This window comes from Erpetoichthys calabaricus, chromosome 6, assembly GCF_900747795.2.
Source record: "Erpetoichthys calabaricus chromosome 6, fErpCal1.3, whole genome shotgun sequence".
NCBI classification, from domain to species: Eukaryota; Metazoa; Chordata; class Cladistia; order Polypteriformes; family Polypteridae; genus Erpetoichthys; species Erpetoichthys calabaricus.
Genome location: NC_041399.2, coordinates 190,195,356 through 190,212,457, shown reverse-complemented (window position 1 = coordinate 190,212,457; position 17,102 = coordinate 190,195,356). Strand labels below are relative to the sequence as shown.

General features: G+C 35.4%; 1 protein-coding gene across 2 annotated transcripts in view; it reads right to left on the bottom strand.

Moving 5' to 3' along the window:
- The window catches only part of LOC114653720 (pituitary adenylate cyclase-activating polypeptide type I receptor-like), a 231,841-nt gene that overhangs the window by 36,414 nt on the left and 178,325 nt on the right, over positions 1 to 17,102 (bottom strand). For both annotated transcript variants that reach the window (XM_028804188.2, XM_051929381.1), the window contains exons 8-11: positions 13,854 to 14,007; positions 11,174 to 11,234; positions 10,081 to 10,150; positions 7,523 to 7,614 (exon numbers count right to left, since the gene is read on the bottom strand). In XM_028804188.2, coding sequence (XP_028660021.1) covers positions 7,523 to 7,614; positions 10,081 to 10,150; positions 11,174 to 11,234; positions 13,854 to 14,007 — 377 coding nt within the window. The remainder of the gene's footprint in view (positions 1 to 7,522; positions 7,615 to 10,080; positions 10,151 to 11,173; positions 11,235 to 13,853; positions 14,008 to 17,102) is intronic.

Sequence of the window (17,102 nt, the reverse complement as noted above, 5' to 3'; positions counted from 1 at the left end):
ACTGGCAACCCAACAACACAAAACGCTAATTTTTCAAATTTATTGTCTCAGACTCGGTTACTCAGAATGATACTCCACCACTGACAAGTCACCAAGTCACCACAGAAACTTTACTCCTCTGCAACAACAGTAGGCATAGAGGTTTCTTTTGAATAGAACTGCATCTCAGTTGACAACACCAGCAGCTAAGATTAAAAGGTGTGGAAATGTGAAATGATCCCAGTAATATCATGACACAGAACATTGTTAATGGATTGGCTACAACTTCCGTTCCACAGAATATTGGAATAGAAGTTGCAATTAAGACTTCTTCAGCCATGAAGATCCAATGTGTACACTTCTGAAAGCTAGCCTTAAAAAAGTAATAATATTCATTAATCTAATAACACAGTTATAGTCTATTGTTACAAGTAAACTTCCAGTCTGGTGTTAAGAATGTTTGGTTTGATCTTAATTGATGCTTTTTAAAGTATTGTGTATTGACTGAAATAGAACATACTGAAACAATTTTACAGCAATTAAAGTTCAATGTACAAATGAATGTGGTCACGAAAAATACATTTTTGGAATAATACACATATTTAAACTTGCTGGGTAAAAGGGAGATGATCTCTAGCAAAATAAATAATGTCATATATACAACACTTCTTTTGCTTCCTCATAAAATTCTATTATATTGCTGGAACACAATCACCCTTAATATGTGATCATAATAATGTGGCTTATGGTTATTAAAGTCAGAACAATCACCATTTTATGTGATGGGGAGGCTTTGTTGGTGTAAAAATTTAGGGATTTCCCTAATATGCAAAGTTTTTTTAAAATACGTGTTAAAACTTTGTATATACAATTACTAATAGTGTGGAAAATATAATCACTTTTATATAAATCATCGAATATTATGCTCAAACTATATAATGCACTAGCAAGGCCAAATCTGGAGTATTATGCGCAGTTCTGCTCTCCACACTACAAGAAAGACATAGCAGAACTTGAAGTTGTACAGAGGAGAGCAAGTAAGTGCATAGCAAGACTTAAGGACATGTCCTACTCTAACAGACTCAGAGAATTAAATCTGTTTAGTCCTGAGAGGAGAAGGTTGTGTGGTAACTTAAGAGTGGTCTTCAAAATGATCAATTCATTGGTAAAGTAGATCCAGCAGAATTCTTACAGCTAAACGGTGAATCACATACAAGAGGAAACCAATGGAGATTAAGTATAAGTGCATTTAAGACTGAAGCCAGGAAGACGTTCATTATGCAAAGAGTTGTGGGAATCTAGAACAAACTCCTGAGACCTGTAGTTGAAACAGAAACCTTAATGACCTTCAAGAAGAATGTGGATGAGCAATTTGGACAGCTAAACTATTAGCTAAGCAAATGAGCTTGATGGATGGAATGCTTGTCACATTTCTTATGTTATGTTTTTACATATTGCTAGCTTCATTGCGCACTCTGAGATAAATGTTATCTTGGTGATTTACATGATATAATACTTTTCAATTGTATTAAATGTTATAAAAAATAAAGTTAAATTATCTTAACTATCAACAGTCATCTTAAAAGTGATATTTCATTCAGAGTAAGGAAAGTCTAGGATGTAAATTAATATTTCTAAATTATCAATAATGCCAAATATGTCAAATAAAGCCAATAGTTAAAAAATTCAGTTGGTATAAAGCTCAAACCAGTAGAAAATGAATTGCCTGTTAAAAACTCCATACATAAACTATGATAATACATTAATTATATTAAAAATAACACCAATTTAATTAATACTTAAATTAAAATCCTAAGTAAGTCACATGCATTTATAATTATAATAACTGCTGGAGGATACTGATTTTGAACACAAAAGTCAAGTGCTATATAGAATTTCATGACTGCATGACTTGGATCATGTTGGCAATCACCGGTGTTGGATGAATGTTATGATCCAGAGCGTCCAGAAAGGCAAACATAAAACTAAGCCAACTGTCAACTCTTCCCCATGATGTCACCATGACTGTCATGACCCACAGACTTTAACATTCTGCAATATTCTAAAGCAGGTTTGTCATAATGCTTTCCATGCAGGTTAGTCGCTAATAATTTTCATATTTAAATAAGAATATCAATCTAGTATACATAATACTTTATGCATACTAAAACCATGCATTTCATTCTTGGTTAATAGCTTATATACTGTTTCAGACCATTATAGAAACAAAACATGCAAAGCAATTGGAGGTTAGTAACAGTTTTCTTTGAGTGCTTTTTTCATTATTATTGTTAATGGCACAAATGGTGGCAATGCATATACAAGAATAAAAGGTGAAAAGGAAATGAAATAGATCTTGAGTGTAAAACATGTATTATACAGTTATTTATACTAAAAACACATTGTCATTAGAGATTGTTTTTGTTATGCCTTATTGCTGCCATAATGAGACTTTAACTGCTGGTATGCTCGAACAATTCCATTTCCATTTTGTGCCCTTTTGGAAGACCTATGGGATTTTGTTAATTAAAAAGGAAAACGTCCACCACTCCCATCCTTATCCCCGGAGGAGCTGAAAACATTCCAGTTCGACGACTCCCCACCTTCTTACCAGTGTTGGTACAATTATGGATAGTAAAGTCTAGGAGGGTTTTGATAAACAACACTCCACTTCATAACATGGGATTTCTAATTGCACATGCACAAAAACAACAGAAATGCATTGCACACTTCATTGAAACAATACACATAGGAAAACATTTTTTTAAGAACCTAAGTTCATTCAAAGGTAAAATGACATCTGATCAGATCTAATGTGAGATTTATTACAGACATCTTATGACTGTTTATTAAACTTGGCGTCTCTTATGTATGAAAGTTTTAACCAAAAACAGAATATGATTAATTAAAAGATAGATAATGTTTAAAATGTGTTGCCCATAATACTAACAAATGATATACTGCCCAGAAATCAAGAATAGATGGTTAAAAAAGACTTAAAATAAAGTTAAACAGCATAAACCTCATATCTTACACTGCAGCAATAACCCGCTCTTTGTCACTGAAGTTATAGTTACATTTCAACTCTATGAAACAATTTCATATCTGCTGGACTTCATTCTAATTAAGGTTAAATAGACTTAATGTTTAGCTGGACATCAGGCTGGCTTCAAAGCTGCGTTGCAAAGGTTTACGTTATCTTTTTGAATTTAAGCACATACAATAAGGCATTAGTGTAATTTGCCAATAAGAAGTGACAATGTTTGCCTTTACATTGCTCACAATTTGTTTTAATCAGTCAATCATTGGCCAGAACTGACATGTACCTCTATATACTAAGTTAGCCTGTTGGTTTAGCTTTAAATATTAAGACCAGACACTGGCAAACAAGAAGTTTAATTAGGCACATACAGTGTATTATATGTCAATATTGCACCAAATTGAGGAAAATACAGTATGATCTAGACTTTTAGATTCCTGTTAAACTTTGAGTTTTGAGTACTCTTCAAAAATCACAATGCTGTGATCACATCATGTTTGTGAACTTTCACTTTATGGTACAGTACTTGTAAAAATTCATATGACTTCCCTAGTGTACAGTTGTGACGGGCACCTACGGCCATTACCTGTCCAGGACGCCAACTGCATGGAAGGACTGGGAGAGAGCATTGGCAGGGCAATACCTTCCCTGGGACGCTAGAGGGTAGCTCTCCTGGGTGGCTGTGTCACCATGAATTTGAGCAGGGGATGCCAGGAGTTGGAGGTTGGCACAACCATGTTGAGTTCCATGGGGGCCGCTAGGGGGAGCTGCAGAGTCCTACATTGGGCTTTCACCACACCTGGGAGTGATTCCAGGTCTGGGTAATGAGCCACCTGGAACACTCCCAGGGCCATCATAAAAGGAGCCGCCTCACTTCATTCAGAGAGCCAGAGTCGGGCGGAGGTGGATAAGTTTGCCAGGAGGAGTAGAGAGGAAGGACGCAGAAACAGAGAGGCAAAAAAAGAAGAAGAGAAGTGTTTGGTGTTCTTTGTATTCTGTGCTGTGGGGAGCAGAGAAAAGCACTCCCCAGTTGTAAATAAACGTGTGTTAGACTGGAACGTGTGTCTGCCTGTCTGTATTGGGTTAGTGCAACTGTACGCGCCCTGGTGGTCCACAACAATATAACACAAAAAAAGTAATTTAAGTGGTGTCTTTGTTAGGTCTGCACCTCGATGTAATTAGCCCTTAACCAAATGACCACATCATGTTTATAGAGTGTGACATTTAGGGCAACTTGCCTGGTACCAACAAACTTTGTGTTTATGCAATTTACAGTTAGAGTGGGTAAAATTACAGTGATTTTAAATGTGTCAAGACAGTGAACCCTGCTGGGGTTTTCATTCACAAAATTATCACAGGAACATCAAGAATGGTCCACTGGCTACAAACGTACAGCCAGTGATAGGACTATAGTTGGAATTAAAACACTTTTAAAAGGGCTTTGTGCAAACTAACAGAGAGCCAACACTAAAGAATGGTTCTAACAGTAATATTTATTGATTTACATTTATTTATTTGGTGATGCTTTTATCCTCAGCGACATATGATGCAGAAAGAGTCATGTGAGAAATCACTATTTGTTGCACCTTGTTATGTATGGGCTAGGTCTCTGGTGTCAGGCATGTGCATCAGAGGATCCCCTTCAGGGGAAATCATGTCCTCTCCTTTTCCCTCCACAGTGCCAAGAAGACACCCATTGAGGGCAAATGACTCTGCCCCTTCCAGTCTCTAGCCCATACATTCTGATCTGGCCAGAAGGAGGTATCATTTAGCTGACCAAGCGACCTGCAAGCTGGAGCTTCCCTAATTGAGCAAGGAGAAAGAGGAAAGCCTTGTGATTGCAAGTCCCAGAGAGGCTATTTTGTTAAAACCATTTTTTGTTACTTGCTCCATCGAGCGTCTGTTTTGTTTTTTTTTTTTAAAAAGACATTGAAATAAATGGGGACCGCTGGATTGGTGCCATTACATTTATTACGTGGAGTTGTCACTCCTCACATGAACACTCAAAATGAATTTCAACCTGGTGAGCGTAAAAGTCACAACATATTCACTGGAGAGCACAGCATTAGAATATTGGCCAATCTGATGAATCCAAGTTACTACTGAATGAAAACAAAGAGTAACTTGGGTTATAGTGAAAACCCCAAGCCTTTGGGTCAGTTCTGACGGGTGTCAGCAATGCAGAAAAGTTGAATTGGTATGGCATGTGCTTTTATGACATTCATTGGGTTAATTGATGCAAGCAGAGTAAAATGTAAATGCCATATGATGGCTGGTCTAGAAAAGTCCTTAAATGGCTTCAGGAGCTTGACAGTGGAATCAGGTTAATGCAGTGACTCCCCCAGTCACCACATTCATTTGTGAATTGATAAGGTGCTGAAATCTACTCCAAGGTAATTTGGAAATGCAGTGATACAGACTAAATTTGACATTGTCCAGTATCCCTTCAATATCCTTAATATAAATAATACAATATTTATAAAGAATACTAGCCCTTCTCTATTCTCTTTCTATTCTTGGTACAGTATCTTGATGTCGAACTTGGTGCTAAATTGTTCTCCTGGCCATGGAAAAGTCATCAGAGATATTGGGAGAATTAGAATCATCATATGGAAAGATTCTGTCATCTATATTTCGAATTCCAGGAGGAGGTGGGCAGCTTTGGCCGAGGTCTCCAGGACTGTGACTGTGTCTGACTTTGTCTTTGATTTTTCTCTTATAACTGACTATACACCCTCCAAATGTTTATTTTCTCCAGGGATGCTGCTGACGGGAGTTTTTGTTTCCTGTCCTCTGCTGTCAACTAACCATAGTTCAACAATTAATTAATGGGCAGATCTTGTTGGTTTCCATGTATTTTAATCAGCTTCTTTGTTTGCTGTGTGCTTTAATGAATGTGTATCTTTATATGTATTAATTCTGTATTTAGTCATTTGTAAAATATATACTTACATTTATATTTGCATTTTACATGAGAATCAAAAAAACTTAAATGAATGGAATATTCCTCGGCCACAGGTTCAGCATCATGTTGAGCTTGTGTTATTATGAATGCAGGCTGTTTATACGGCAAATGAATAGGAGACATACAGAGAGCAAGAAAGTGGAAAGTGTATGTGTGTGTGCTTACTTATACAGACAGACATAATCACTCAATGCATTGTCTGTATAACAGACTGTGCCTTGAAAAAGAAAGTGCATACCGTATATGGAGAGGTGCTAGTGACAGAAAAACAGTATGGCATCGCTATGGAAAGCAAATATCAATTTATCAACACAGAGGGCTTTAAGATCCAAAGAGACAAGTAAAACTAAACAAACAATTCAGCAAACTAAGCAATATTTTCATTTTACAGAAATGCAATTGTTATGTTGAATAAGGTGAAATCAGTGCTTTTCAAACTCAAAGGCCATTAGAGCCTTACGTTTGGGGTCAGTGTCCCTTTGTGCCCACAGTATTAGACTTCGACAACCGAGGTCCCCCTCAGTGTCTGAAACATGTGCTCCTTCAGACACACAGACAGCTAACCTTTGTGTACATAACGCAGACTTTGCGGAGCACATGCCCGTTAACTTACATAAACTCTCCCCTAATTGATTAACTGGCTCTAGCTATAATCACCATTCCAAATTTTCTGGTGCTGGCGCCCCATGCCATCCTGGATGAACACCCATGTCAGCCACACCTAAATCCGCCACCAAAGTGAAATGATTGGTTTTAAATACATTTTTCTAAGTGACCGATATTTATAATTCCTAAAGTCATTCTTGCAAAAATATTAATGTATTTTAAGAGTTTAAACTGAATTTGATCGAATGTCGTGCTTGATTAATTTATATTTCTGTAAGCAATTTAAATTTGCTAAACAGTTTAAAGGAAAGTGCATGACGAATTAACTTTTCATGCTGTACGTTCCACAATTGCATATAATAGGGATGACATAGGCATTAAAAGAAAATTCTTAAAGAGACTTAAAACATTAATACTGATAATACATAATTATCGTGGTATTTTGAATGTTTTTGGAAAATGTTTCTATTAATTTATCATTATTTCAGGATTATAACAAATCTTCTACTATATAAAGTTAAGTTGTTCTGCACGTAGCTTTTATATTTAGGTGAAAAAAATTCATAATGAAATTAACCTAATGGCAGCATACACTATGGCTAGCACTAGTTCAACTTTGTATGCCATGTCTCTAAATTTTCTGTTGCACAAATCTCCAGTTAACCCATTTTCGGACATATTCTGTACTAAACAGAAATGATATTACAATATGTATAGCATAAGCTTACATTTTGAATGAAACAATATAGAATATACACAAGAGTGTTTTGGGCGTAATGCTCACTGTACTAAAGATGTTACCTGTTTGAGTTATTCAAATCAAAAAACATAATGGCAATTTGGAAATATTATGCAAATTATAAGGGTTTTCCTATGTGTGAGTTTCACATTATTTTTACAAAATAAAGACACATTTTAAGGGTCATACTTACAAGTAAATGCTGGATTCATTGCCTCCAATATCAGGTGACTGGAGTTTTTGCACAAGGATAATTATAATTCCAATAAAAAGAACAAAGTTTATCTAGGAAGAAATACATTAATTACCAGCTGTTTTATAGCCATTATTGTAGGAAGTTAAAAAAAATAGTAATGAGCTTAAGCTTTCTTTATCAAAGGTATATATTTACAAAAATGACATTTTATTGGATGATTGACTTACACAGAGTATATTGCTTTAAATGTTCTGCTACTCAAAGACCCATGTAATTAAATTAAATTGCTTTCACGTGGATAGCAAATGATATTGCCAACATAAAAACATAATTAAAACTGATATATTTGCTGCTGCCATTACATACTGCTAAAATCAGTTTTGAGGCTGGAGTTCAAGTTTAGCCTATATGCAAGTAAACTTACTGTTAGCACATTTACCATATTGTTTTATTAATATTGCTGTTTTTCTGTTGACATTTGTGGCTCCCTTTTAAATTTCTTAATCATTATAATTAAACATTTCCACCCATACATTTCAAAAAAATCCTTTTTATATACAATCACTGAAAAAATCATTAGGTACACTCTACTAATATTGGGTTGGGCCTCCTTTTGCTCTCAAAACAGCTTCAGTTGTTTGTGGCATGGGCTCCTTTGAGATTCTGATCCATGTTACATGACAGCATCATGCAATTTCTGCAGATTGGTTAGCTCCATATTCATGCTGCGAATTGTTCCATTGGATTCAGATTCAGTGACTGGGAAGGCCATTGAAGAATGCTGACTTCATTTTCATGTTTAAGCAACCAGTTTGAGAATACTTTTGCTTTGTGTCATGCTGCATGTACATGCTGGAAGTAGCCATTAGAAGATGGGTAAACTGTGGGCATGAAGCGATGCACATTGTTAGCAACAATCCTTAAACAGGATGTGGCATTCAAGCAATGATTGATTGGTATTAGCAGGCCACTCAGCATTACCCCACCACGACCAGCCTCGACTGTTGACACAAGGCAGGTTGGGGTCAGGGATTCATGATGTTGACACCAAATTTTGACTATACCATTTGTGTATTTCTACAGATTTTGAGATTCATGACACCAGGCTACCCTTATCCAGTCTTTAGATGTCCAGTTTTGGTAAGCCTATGCACACAGCAGCCTCAGCTTTCCATTCTTGGTGTGGTATTTTGCTATTGTAGCCCATCCGCCTTAAGGTGTGACGTGTTGTGCATTCTGAGATGCTTTTCTGCTTGGCACAGTTCTAGTTATCAGAGTAATTATTTGAGTTACCATAGCCTTTCTGTCAGCTTGGACCAATCTGGCCAGTTTACAGAACTGCCACTCACTGGATGGGTTTTGTTTAATGCACCATTATTAATAAACTATAGAGACTCTTGTACGTGAAAATTCCAGGAGATAAGCAGTTACAGAAAATGCTAAAACCAGCCTGTCTGTCACCAACAATCATGCCACAACCAAAAGCACTCTTATTACATTTTTCTCTGTTCTGTTGTTTGATATGAATGTCGACTGAAGCTCCTGACCTGCACCTGCATGTTTTTATGCATTGTGTTTCTGCCACATGATTGGCTGATTAGGTAATTGCATGGATAAGCAGGTGTACAGGTGTTCCGAATAATTTGTCCAGTGAGTGTAGTAGAAAAGTATAACCAGCAAATTTGTATTAAAAATTCATTTAAAAAGATCTTGGTGGATACTCTAAAACAAAATATTACTGAAATGAATAATAAGCATTCCTGGAATTCTCTCCTTCCAGGGTCTGCCTTGTACACAATCCTCCCAAGATGGACTCTGGTCCCTGTCACCCTGACCTGGATAACGTATGTTTGATAATAAATTAATGGATAGTTGGTCCCAGTCCCAGAAGTTGTTCTAGAAAATATTCCTGAGATCTCTCAAGAAACCTTGCCAGAGTTCTTAGTGTTGTGCCAAACAATCTAAACTTTAATATTTAGTAAGAAAAAGAAGAATTTATATGTTGCTCTTCAATGTCATACATGAACAAATGTTAGAAGGTTGTTCTTCACTCAGAGAATAACACACAGATGGAATAAGTTACCATGTAGTGTGGCAGGTAGTTAGTATTTTATGGACCCTCCAACTTGACTCGATGTTATTGTGAAGAAATTAGGAGAATGTTTTTGACAAACGTCTTGGGTTGAATATCCTGTTTTTTTTAGGAGTTGTTCAAATGTTCTAATGAAAGTTTTCTAACTGGGGCTTCTGGACTTCTTCAATTACTCTCTATGGATCTTCCAGAATTGCAGCTAAATAAAATACTTAATTTTGATTAACAATATAACTTTAACAGCAATTAAAGGGACTGCATGATGTTATGATGTAAAGGGCATCCAAATAAACTATTTCCTCTTAGGGATGCAAGCACGCTATGGGAGAACAAAAAACCGGATGTTCTTATATCAGTGGTTGGAGGTCAAATCCAGCAAATATCCAGTCAATGGGATGTATTTATTCACTGTGGTTTCTCCCAAGTATACAGATTTTTCTTTTGGATTTTTAAAATTGCTTACCATAATTGAGGCCACGACAGGTCCTTTGATCACCCACCACAGGGCATTGTTGTAGTTTATATCCCAGCATCTTAAAAAACAAAACACACATATTTTTGAAAGCATTAGCATTTTAGAATTGTTTAATGTTTACATTGTTGGTCATTTCCTAATAATCTGAGAAATTCATTTTGAGCTCTGAATTTCCCTTGCTCTATGGCCTACTATGTTCCATCAGACATAATTTTGGCCAATTGTCATAAAGTCCGCCACTAGGTTATCGTTATCATCTTTAGCTGCTTATTGTTTCTTTGAATGTTTCAGTAATCATACAGATACATGAAATTCATAAATTCATTCTAGTCTGCTAAAGTATATAAAATAATGAGCTAAAAAATCTTCCAAACAGTATTATGAAACAGGTACATATGGTAAGGCCATAGTTTAACTCCTCTCTCGATGGAATATTCAGGTAAATCTTTCAAAGTGAACAGGTTTCAAAATTTAGGGATAACTTTACTGGGAAACACATCTTAATTTATAGAAACAGAAAAGAGGTATTAATTTATTTACTTGCCAGGTAGCAAGTTTTGATATCTGTCTACATCATTCTTATATGTTCTCTCTGTGACTACATGAGCTTTTTTGGGGTACAGTTGCTAAAGATACACCCCATCTGGACACTCAATAAGACTCTTAGTAGAAAAATACTAAATAATTAGTTTTTGTTCTAATGACAGTAGTAAACAATTAAGAATCGTTTTATATTTAAACTGAATATTTATCCTTTTTTATACATCCATCCATTTTAAAACCAATTTAACATTTTCACAGACGGCTGCAGCCTCCTCTTTAAGCATCACGTGCAGGGTAAGCATTGACAATGGGCCAGTTTAAAGCTGATAGTTAACCTAAAATGCATGTCTTTAGGATTTGGGAGGAAGACTGTTGTTACCTAAAAAAAAAGTACACTCATTGAAGGAATTGGCAAACTCCACACAGACAGTGACCTACCTGAAACTATCCTACTGTGAGGTCCTCTTTGTTATTTCTGTCTGCTTTTTAACAGATAGATAAATAATAGACACACATAAAACACTTAAGCCGTACATACCCTGTGTCATCAAAGTGCAATCTTAGTACAGCCCATATAGTCACACAAACTGTGGGGGTCCCTACAAAGGAAGATGTGATAGAAAAACACCTTGTTAACTCTTTACTGAATTCTAAACATCAAATGACAGAGTTCAAGGTGGGCAGAGTTATCAGATAACAAACAAGAAATGGGAAGGAATAGACAATGCTGAGATGGGGAGCAATTCAAAATAATATTGAAAGTTGGGCAAATACCTTTAAAAGGCAGTGTTATTGTAGACATGTACAAAATACAGGTAAACGGAAAATTAATTCTAAATCTTAAATGGGTAACCCTGACTTATAGGAAGCAAACTGTACAAAGGATTTATTACATTGACACAATAGTCATATCTCTGGGCAATGGACAGAAAGATTAAAAAGGCCAATAACTTTATAGGCTAAATTGTAGCACTGTTGACTAGAAATAAATCAATGTTAGGCTCAAACTTTACACTAGTGACTACAAATAAATCAATGTTAGGCTCAAACGTTACAGTTTGCTAGGGTAACTACATCTACAGTAGTACAATAGCTTCAGACAGGATTTGATTTAACAACCCAATACAACACCTGACATGAAATATATACTATCCATTGTATAATTGTTTGGAATATCTTCACAGATTTAAATATTGTCTATTTAACAAGAAACTAAATATGTTTTCCATGTGATTTGGACAGAATACCAGTTTGAATTGATCAAGTCTAATAACTACAACTGGAAAGCATGACCTAAGATCCATTAGAAAATGACTGCAAATAAAATAATTGAAGAACTTTTTAAGGAATAAAGTAACTGGGTTATGAATTGAAAACTGCAGTTCACAATCTTCTTCTCTTTATTAATAACTCTGAAAATGCTGAATGTTAATCTGCTTTTGAGGATTATTCGTGCAAAACTACATAAAAGATAGTAGCATTAATACTTTCCTCTACTCTAGATGGCACTATAATCCTATCTTTTCAGTCTGTTCTTGCACATCTGGTAATATATTATCCTCTACAGATTATGTCTAAACAGGCATGTAATTAACAGCACAAATGATACAAAATATACATATATACATATATATATATATATATATATATATATATATATATATATATATATATATATATATATATATATATATATATATTCATAGCATTTGTAGTCTGAATCACAATCTGATTGTATGGGAGGTTACCTACCAGGTAACGCTTGTGGTTGGTCTGCAAGTCGGCAAACATCTGCCACAGTGCCCTCTCAGTTGCGAGAAGCAGATCATAGAATGTTGCATAGTTTGAAAGTAAACTATGCAACATATATAAATATATATATACTGTACATTTGTTGAGGAAACTCTCTCTGCTGGGCCTTGACACTCCACTGTGTAATTGGGCTCTAGGCTCCTTGATAGAGAAGCCACAATCTATGTGCATTCGCAGCAGATCATCAAACACCATCAGGCTGAGCACTGCCACCTCCCCCAAGGTTGCATGCTGAGCCCACTATTATTCTCGCTGCTCACCCAAGACTGCACGGTCAAATCTGAGTCCAATGTCATCATCAAGTTTATGGATGATACAACCATAGTGGGTCTCATCAGTAAGAATGATGACACATCCTACAGAGAGGAGGCTGGACATCTTGTGAGGTAGTACAGTGAAAAGAGATGCCTGTCGATTTCAGCACACTGTCTGACTATTCCATACTGCTCATTAATGGCTCTGCTGTGGAGAGAGTCAGTAGCAACACTTTTTGTGGTGTGTATATTTTTTATGATCTATCCTGGATGGTCAATGCCAAGCAAGAAGGCACAAAAACACCCTTTTTTTCTGACTGAAGCAAACTGGCTTGCCACAACCCATTCTTATCACTTTTACAGAGGAAATGTGGAGAACGTCCTGAAAAACTGTATCACTGTGTGGTTTGGGAATAGCAAAGCCCATGAGCACAAGATTCTGCAGCACATGGTGAGAACAGCTGAGAGGATCATAGAGGTCTCCATCTCCTCAATCCAGGACATTTTTCATACATGATGTCTGTATAGAGACTCCACCATTGTGAAAGACATTTCTCACCCATCACACATACTGTTTGATCTCCTACCGTCAGGCAGAAAATAACCACAGCATTAGGACTAGCACAGCCAGGTCCTACAACAGCTTCTTTCCCCAAGCTGTCAGACTTCTGAACTCCTACATGTCACCCAGTACCATACACCTATAACATTTCCCCAAATTTGTACAGTCACTTTACACTCTGCACTTTACTATGGATATTGAGTATATTCCTAGCCTTACAGTCCTGCCTCTTTTGTTTTGTTACATTGTATTGTAGCACTGGTTTTGCTAATATTATTGTGTATGTTAAATGTATGTTATTTTGCTATGCACCGGGGACTGTAAGGAATGAAATTTCATTCAATAATATGCTATGTATGTGGATGAATGTCAATAAAAGTTGAGTTGAGTTCATAATCCAGTTGATTAACTAAAAAAAGAAAACATGCAATTGGGATTACTGTAGGTCATCCTTTCAACTCAGGTCAGGTAAGTAAAGTAGAAAACAACATCACAAACTGTATAAAGCTAAATAATTGAAAATGAAAATGAACCAGCAGTAAATTTTCATCTTAAAATGTTTCAGTGTCTGAAGCACATTCTAAACTTACCCCAGCCAATGATGGTATACCAATAAAAGTATCTTCTTTCAGGAAAGAAGGTCTCCACCAGCAAAGTAAAGAGGTACAGGCCTTCAATAAACAGCCAGAAGTAGTTTGACATAACACAATAGTGGAAAAACACCATGACAGCTTTGCATTCAACCTGTAAAAATAATCGTAGGAAAAAAAAATTGTGGATGACCTCACAACAAACAGCCAATATGCCTATTTAACTATGCTACACTGATTACCATTAACTTCACCCACACAAATGAACTCCAAAAATACCTACTGATCCCAGTAACAAGTTTAGTAGGCTTATTGTAAATAACTTACTAAACATTAATAGCTTGCTTATGGATAAGCTTAAAAGAATATATGGATAATAGTGTAGTTTTGATTGTTGCTCTAGGAGTGGTGATCAGTAATTTTGGAAAGGGTTCTCTTATAATACTTATCAGCACAAAATTCGTAACACTACAAGCTGAGATTGCAGGAGGCCCCATGGTGAGCAAGAGAAGCAGCACTTAAGTGGTGGGTTACTCCCATTGAGCATCAGTAGGGCAGGAGTGGACGATTGGCTTTGAGAGATCGTCCTACGGACACATAGGGATAGTGATGGGATGACAGAGCCAGGCTTTGGGCTTCCCAGCGGTGACTAGCTGAGGTGGCTGGGAAGCAACCTGTTTAATGGATGACACATTCTCTGTTGTCTCAGCCTCACTGAAGAGACTTATGGGTGAGTGGGGGGAGATGGGTAAGAAAGAGAGAGAGAGAGGTGCACTAGGGCTCAGGGCACAGAGAAGGAACCTAATTTTACCACTATGGTTTTATTCTTGATTTTAACATTATTTTTTTGGATTTATTTATTAAATGATTTTATCTTCCACAGTGACCAACTTTATGGATTATTTATTTTTTTTATTGAAGATCAACTTGCATTGGAGTTATTTATTGGACACTGATATTTTGAATAAACTGCACAATACACTTTTGCATCACTCTTTTCATTTGCATGTCTTCTTTGCACTAATTCATCTTGGTTTTTATGACTATTAATGTTCATGGAAACAGGCAATGCCAAGACTGTGGGCAACCTGGGGCATCACAATGACACAACCAATAGTGGGAGATGTAGACGATTGCCTCACAGTATAGAATACTAAGTAAACCAACACACACATATCTTTATACCACAAGCATTAAATGTAGCACTGGGAGCACTGGAGTTCAGCCGAACTCAAAAATATTAAGATAGCTCAGAATGGGCAGGAGGAGTTGGCTCGCATCATCAGAGCTATAAGTTTATTTCCTCCTGAAATGCTACTAATTTTTTTTTCATTTCATTACCTTAAGTATTATGCTAATGAGACTTTATGTTGTCATGATTTATTTTTATTCAGTTTTACTGAGTGTTTAGCCTAATTTGTGTGTTTATGTACATAAATGTTTTATGGCTTAATTATTTACTGTTAATACATTATGTTTAGTAAATATCTGCAAGTGCTCTAAGCCTGCTCTCAAGGAAATGCACTTATAAAAATAAAAAAACTTAGTAATTTGAATATTTAGTATATTGACATTTAGTAATTTGCTGATAATATCAACAGTATGAAAGATAATGCCATGTTCCACATACAGCTAATGTGGACATTACTGTCTTATTTGGTACAATTTCTAAGCTTGTGCCTGTTTTGGCTATAAAACATTGCCTGTTATCTTGACTGTATATTTGGATTTTCTTTTTGAATTACGTATGCTACATTTTACCATTCCCAATTTGCGTATATTTATGACTTATTTAATCCTTTTGCATGTGTTTACCTTCACTGGTAAAGCTCTCTTGAGATGCTATTCCTTCACTGCTACTCTTCATCTGACCCTGTAATTTTAAAGATCTGCCATGGATATTTTCTTTAATATATTTCCATTTTTTTTCTGAGTAATTTTTTAATATAGACCCATGCCAGACCAAAAACTTCTTTTATATAATTTGACAAATGGTAACAATTAAACTCTTCATTTAATTGCAAAAGCACAGCTGTAATGCAGAAAGTTCAAGAATGAAATAACTAGTCTGAAAGAAGGCCGACATTTTGCATTAGACCATATGCAAATGTTTTTGTAAAAGCTTTTGCATACAGTATATATCTCTAACTGTAATTATTTTTCTTATCCAGTTTAGGATTTGGTGCTCACCCCAGCAGCACTGGACACAAGGCATGAACCAACAATAGGTAGGGTGCCAAAACATGTGTTTATTTTTATTTTTTTCATAAACCCACATAGGATGGACTAAAATGATTAAATAATTATAATTTATTAAATAATATTAATAGAAATATTAAATAATAATAATAAAATAATAATTATATTAAATATGTTTCATAATAATAAAATTATGTTTGCAATACTACAAAAAAAGTCAAAAAACAAATATGTACTGATCAAGAACTTGATTATAATTAGATAAAGGAATAAAAGTAAATACTAAAGTTAAATATAAAAAATCCTCAAGACAGAAACATAAATAAATGGAAGAACTAAAATTTCAAAAAGAGAATTTGGAAATATGAAACAGCTTTTTATGAAAAACAGCTACTATAAATCTATGAGGCTAAAATTTTCAGTAAAGCAAATCTCAAAATCCTAAGCACAAAATCCAAAAACAAATAGACAAAAAAGGTCAAAAGATCACACACTAAAATATGAAGGGTACAGAGAGGAGGAGCAGAAAAACACAGCTGAAGAAGCAACTAAAGCCACTGCCACTTTGGTTGTGGCATCAGATGTATTTAACACTCCTCAAATAACTGCAGGACCTGAGGGTTATAAATCAGTTAGTTGACGCATTCCTTTTAGGAACGTATAATCTAATACAGTAAACTGAATTAAAAACTGTAGAAAAGACATGACTAACTAAATTAGAATAATAAATAAACATAAATAAAAAGTAATTAACAACATTAAACAAAAAAAAAATATCAGATAAAATCAAGGTAAAATAAAATAAATGGAAAAAAATTAAAAAGGAACCTCTGAAAAAGATGTAGGGGTTTATATTGATACAACATTTTTATTATCTGGGCAATGTGCAGAAGCTAATAAAAAGGCAAATAAAATGTAAGGTTATATCGTAAACACTGTCAAATATAAATTGAGGGATGTTACTCTCAGACTATAAAATGCACTAGTGAGACAGCATCTGGAGTATTGTGTGCTGTTCTGGTCACCACAGTAGAAGAAATACATAGCAGC